Below are 5,610 nucleotides of genomic sequence, written 5' to 3' on the forward strand. Positions count from 1 at the left end.
AAAAAAAAAAAAAAAAAGAAACTAGGATTTATACAAACATTTGTTTAAAAAATATAAAGTAGGGTTATCTGAAAGGGCTTCAGATGTCACTTTTTGGCCCAACACACTAGGGATCATTAATAGATCTCACAAGCCCTCACCTCAGAACAGCAGTAAAGAGCATGAGAAAATGCTAAACCTTAGACAGTGTTGTATTTTGTTTTTCAGCCAGCACTGGGAGAAACTCCATCAAACCAATTTTATTTCTATAGCAACGTGTTCTCACATCTGAACCTGAAAATACAAGTCACCAGCTCTGATCAAGTTAGACCCCTTAGTATCCAGCCATGCAGCCTTGCGTGGCTCTGGGGACTGCTACTGGAGACTTAGCAATTACAGTCTGATGGCCAAAACTAGTCGGGTCACAAGGAGGGAGAGGGACTCCATTCATGCAAACATTTTTACCTGCTCAAAAATAGACAAACTGAACTGCCCTACCTGTGGTCACATGACTCCAAGTACCCCAGCGTTTCTGCAGATAGTAGGAGACATATGTCTACTGTCACAAAACGGTAAAACAATCAGGAGGGGTGCTCATCTGCAATCCCAGTACTTGGCAGGGACAAACGAACACTTAAGGTTGCCAGGCAGTGGTGGTGCATACCTTTAATCCCAGCAGAGGCAGGTGGATTTCTGAGTTCGAGACCAGCCTGGTCTACAGAGCGAGTTCCAGGACAGCCAGGGAAACACAGAGAAACCCTGCCTCAAAACAAAAGCAAAAAGGAATACTAAGGTTATCCCTAACCATGACATAGTTTGAGGCCAGACTGGATTTCCTAAGACACTGTCACAAAGAAACAGGCTTTCGAGATGGCTTATGCTGCTGAGTCTTAGAATCTCTGACTGCAACACACACGAACAGCAAAGTCTCACACTCCTGGTCCTGACAGTACACAGTGTCTGACCAAGTTCAGCTTACAAAGCTGTCCTGAGGCTCTCCATAAGAAGCATAGGCCAAAGCCAGGCAGTGGTGGTGCATGCCTTTAACCTCAGCAGAGGCAGGCGATCTCTGAGTTCGAGGCCAGCCTGGTCTACAGAATGAGTTTCAGGACAGAGAAACCCTGTCTCAGAAGAAAAAAAAAAAAATCACGATGGCAGCCAGGGCTACACAGAGAAACTGAAAATGACTCCTGAAGTGTGGGTTGGCTGCCTCAGCCTCTACCTGCAGCAGTCTCCTATGCAGGCCTCTCCTTGGGCTACAGTAGCTCCAACTGACAACAAGGCAACTTGGTGACTCCAGGCCCACAGCTTTCATTAGGTCCCCAAGTGAAGCTATGACTCACATGTACTGATGATTTCTGAGCACAGCCAGTGAAAGCAGCAGCCTGGCAAATGAACTCTTACTGTCCTCTAATCCAGGATCGCCTAGAACCTGCTCTACTCCTTCCTTAGCTTCCCAAGTGCTAGGCTGACAGGGAAAGGGCCTCAGACCTGTGGCTAATAATCCAAATAATCTGGAAAGACAGGTGTGGCCTGCCAAACACTCCAGCAAGAGAACTACACTAATCGTACAGAACAGGAGCACCTCAGACAACAGACCAAGTCACTTACCAACTGCTAAGCCTCATCAACCCTATCTTACTTGAACAAACTAGCAGAGACATATACATCTCCAACAGATTTATTTTTAAAGGAATGACCTAAGGGAGAAAAAAANGGGGGTACAGAAGTATGGACTAGAAAATAAATACAAATGTCAGCTGTTTTACTAATTTTATAACCACAGACTTGTACAGAGAATGAGGCCCTGTACACAACACAACAGATTCAAACGAGGTGTTCCCTTAGCAAGGCTGAAGATTCAGTCTCTGGTATTTGGAATTTGGATGCAGTCCTTGTTTTTGGATGGATCACTGGGTGTTTGGCACAGTCCATGCTTTTAACCAGATTTGAACAGAAGAATGGCCACCTGACCCAGGTAGAAGTAGATGAAGTGTTTGGTTTCATGTGTCACATAACTACCGAAGTTTCGGCCCACAATGCAGTGCCAGGTAGGGTTGTACTTCTTGTCAAACTCCTAGGAAGAAACAGAATTTTAGTGGTACACCTGGAGGATTCACTTTCCAGAGGCTGTAGGACCAGAAAGGGCAATCCTGGCGTCTGTAATTGTCTCCACACTGGGACTGAATCCAGGGCCATGGGCATGCAGGCAAGCATTCACCACAGCCCCAGCAAATTCTTAAGAGAATGTTCCCTGGCTTTAAATCATCTACCTAATGCAAAATGCTTGCAGTCTGAGGTAAACCAGGAATGGGAGCTGAGAAGATCAAAAGTAGAAGGGTCATTTTCAAGGACAGTTCTGTTTCAGTCTTGACTACTTTGAGTTTTTGTTTTTTTTTTTCCCTAAAGACAGGGTCTCTCTGAGGTCCTGACCGCCCTAGAACTGGTTTGGTCTCAAAAATCAATGAGATCTGCCTGCCTCTGCCTTCCTAGTGCTGGGGTTAAAAGGCCCATCTGCACCTCACCTCTGACTCCAGCAATTTGATGGAGGTAGATGACATCAGCACTTGGAGTTCATCAGGCTGCTCCTACCACTGTATTTGCCATGCACCCCAAATCAGGAAGACATCCACTCCCACCCCACCCCCCAAGAGACCAAAGGACAAAGTCTCAATTACCACTTAAATCAAGCCAGGCTGAAAAAGAAATGCAACAGAACCTGACAGTTAAGTACCAGGACTTTATCTTTTAAAAATCGCTCTCCTCCACATCTCCTACCCAGTCTTAAAAATTAGCAAGTCAGAGAGCATCTGCTACCTGATTCTCCCATCCCATGGACATTAAAACTAGCAATGTGTTCATTTCTTCACTAGTGGGATAGAACCAGGGCCAGAGATGATGTAAAATTCTTTAGGGCTCCTACTATCTTATCGGGAAATCGGTATGAAAGCCTCATTTATTAAGCAGAATGTCTTTTACAATCCAGACGCACATACTGCTGCATTTGTCAAAAAAAGGTATTCAAGCCGGGCGTGGTCTTGCACGCCTTTAATCCCAGCACTCGGGAGACAGAGGCAGGCGGATTTCTGAGTTCGAGGCCAGCCTGGTCTACAAAGTGAGTTCCAGGACAGCCAAGGCTATACAGAGAAACCCTGTCTCGAAAAACAAAAAAAAAGAAAAAAGGTATTCATTTCTGTTCCATGTGAGTCTTTCATCTTCCCGTTCTCCACTGGAACCCTCCCACAGCTTCGGCTTCCAGTTTCCTTCCAGCAAACACAGCTTAAGAAGTTGGCAGTCTTGCGCCAGCTTTCTACAAAACTGCCATTTACCAAGCCTCCACCCAAGCCCCCCAAACCACCACTGCCACCCACTTTCCCTGAACTGTCGACTAACTCCCGGCTAGAAGGCTGGCAAGATCTCCTCCTAGCCCGGCTGGAAACACCCACGCAGGCAGGCGCAACCCCCCCACCCCCCTCCGGAACACCCAGATGGATCCTCGGCGCAGGAATCCTACAGCAGGGGGAACTGCTCGCAACTCCCTGATCTTGGTAACCGTTGCTAGGTGGCGCTTTCCCCCAAGGAGCTGGGGGTTTAAAAAAAAAAAAAAAAAAAACTTCTGGCGTTGAGGGTCTGGTCTTCCCCAGAGGAACGTGAAACCCTTGCGTCCTTTCTAGAACTATCCATATCCCGAGCCGCCCTGAGTGCTACAGGAAAACTCTGCCAGACGCCCAGTGAACTACGCGGCGCCGGGTCCTCACCTTCTTGATATGGGCCGCAATATCCTTCTCGATGTTGTACTTCTCCAACGCCTGGGTAGCGCACTCCACCGAGTCCTGTTGCATCTCTTCCGACATGTCTGCATTTTTGATCACCGCCTTCCGGTCGCACATGGTTACCTGTGTGGGGACGAAGCGCAGGGAAGAGGGAGAGGGGTCGGGGTGCGGGCCGCGCTCGCTGCCCTCCCGACCGGCACCCCCCTTGAGGACGACGCCCCCACCCGCTTCCGAGGGGCAGCTCCCGCGGTCCGCACCGCAGGCCCGAGGTTGGGGGGACAGGGAGGACCTGAGCCCGGTCTCACCGTGGAGCAGAGGCCAGCCGGCTGCTGCGAGCTCCTAGGGAAGGTGCGGGCGCCGCTCAAGCAGCAGAGGACAGCCGGTCGCTACCGAAGCCGTGGCGCATCTAAGCCGCCCCACGCCAGCCGCCGCCGCCTAATCCCTAGGCCCCGCCCTGCGCCCGCGGCCCCGCCCCCGCCCCGCGTCGCTATTGGCCATCCGCGACCGCCAGCCTCTTCCGATTGGCTCGCGGATTCAATGGTTCCCCCAGGATCTTTCCCCCGCGTTTTGTTGCAGACCACAATGCACCGCGCACAGCGTCGGTTGCCCGGGCGATGCGCGGCACGCGTGCAGAGGCCCACACACCCTGAAGGCGGAGCCCCGGGTCGAGTGGCTGGCTCCCGGACCACCCAGCAGTCTGGAAGGCGGTGAGGGCGGGCATCTTCCGCTCGGGGGCCCCACTGAGGTTAGCGCAGGGAGTGTTCTGGAATCGCAGGTTCTAGAAGGCCGGGAGCTGCCGCCCCAGGTGCCGCCCATTTCCACCATCTCCCCCCACCCACCCGGGGTCCGCATGATTTCTGGCCTTTGACAGGTGGCCTCGAGCTTAGCAAGGGTGAGCCATCGATGCAGTTGCACTCAGGGTCTCGAAGGGCTTGGTTCGAAGCTCTGCTGTCACATTCCTGAAGTTTGTAAGTGCGTGCGTGTGTCTGAGGAGGCCCTGGGCTTGAGAGGCAAGTTCTACGTTCTGCCACTGAACCCTGTTTTCTTTCTTTTTCGTTTTTTCTGCCCGTGTCCTCCCCACCCTACCTTAGCACCGTCTCCCTAGGTAGCCCCAGGATGATCTAAAGTTCGCAGTTCTTTTTGGCGCCTCCCCCATGCACCATCACACCGGGTTAAATTCTGAATTTTATAACATGATACTACATGCTTATTTCGTACTGTTGCCCCTGTGTAGCTGGTACTGCCCTAGGAGACCGTATACATACTGATAGCCTAATGATTGAAGGAGAGATTCCGGGAAAGGGATCGCATATCCAGGAGGTAGAGCCTGTATGCCAGGCAGTGAGGACCTCAAGATCTGGAATGTGGGTGGATGCGGAGTGTGTACAGGTGAGGCTGCTTCCTCAGATAGAATGTCCATTTGGGCAAAGTTTCTTGGCTGAGGATTTATTTATACAAAGGAAGACATATCTTAAAAAAGTGATCTTAAGATGTGTCTCCTCTGGCATTTATGACTAATAGTACCCACATAATAAATTAAATAAATAAAAATAAGAAAATACTGGGCTACCGCTCCGTCGGTAGAGCATTTGCTTGGTATGAGTGAGGCCAGAGGCGGCATATTTGATCCCCAGCAGGCTCCAGGAGGGAGTCAGAGCACTGGGAGATGGGAACAGAAGGATCAGAAATTCAAGTCCAGCTTTGGATAGATGGCACCCAGGCTAGCCTGGGCTACATGAGATCCTGTGTAAACTGCTCCCCCCCCCCCAATAAATTAAATGAAACGAGTCAGCAGCAGTGAGTGGGTGCTTGACCTCTGCTCAGCACCATACCACTCACAACAGTTGTGTCTGAGACG

The 5,610-nt window shown here is 50.6% G+C and overlaps 1 protein-coding gene and 1 long non-coding RNA gene across 2 annotated transcripts; one reads left to right on the forward strand and one right to left on the reverse strand.

The window, feature by feature from the left end:
• Positions 1-1,644: 1,644 nt before the first annotated feature.
• On the reverse strand, positions 1,645-4,189 carry Dynll1 (dynein light chain LC8-type 1). Its single transcript, XM_021163184.2, has 3 exons — positions 4,058-4,189; positions 3,738-3,875; positions 1,645-2,056 (listed from the first exon to the last, which is right to left on the reverse strand). The coding sequence occupies exons 2-3, from the start codon at positions 3,867-3,869 to the stop codon at positions 1,919-1,921; spliced, it is 270 nt and encodes an 89-aa protein (XP_021018843.1). The 5' UTR covers positions 3,870-3,875; positions 4,058-4,189; the 3' UTR covers positions 1,645-1,918.
• A 178-nt stretch (positions 4,190-4,367) lies between these two features.
• On the forward strand, positions 4,368-5,425 carry LOC110295517. Its single transcript, XR_002378086.2, has 3 exons — positions 4,368-4,497; positions 4,624-4,720; positions 4,844-5,425. It is a non-coding gene; the product is annotated as an uncharacterized LOC110295517 (long non-coding RNA).
• Positions 5,426-5,610: the final 185 nt, after the last annotated feature.

This window comes from Mus caroli, chromosome 5 (assembly GCF_900094665.2).
Source record: "Mus caroli chromosome 5, CAROLI_EIJ_v1.1, whole genome shotgun sequence".
NCBI classification, from domain to species: Eukaryota; Metazoa; Chordata; class Mammalia; order Rodentia; family Muridae; genus Mus; species Mus caroli.

Coding starts and splice junctions, on each gene's coding strand:
- Dynll1 (XM_021163184.2), bottom strand. CDS start 3,869: ATGTGCGACCGGAAGGCGGTGATCAAAAATGCAGACATGTCGGAAGAG. Junction 2,057..3,737: donor TTGCGGCCCATATCAAGAAG/GTGAGGACCCGG, acceptor GTTTCTTCCTAG/GAGTTTGACAAGAAGTACAA.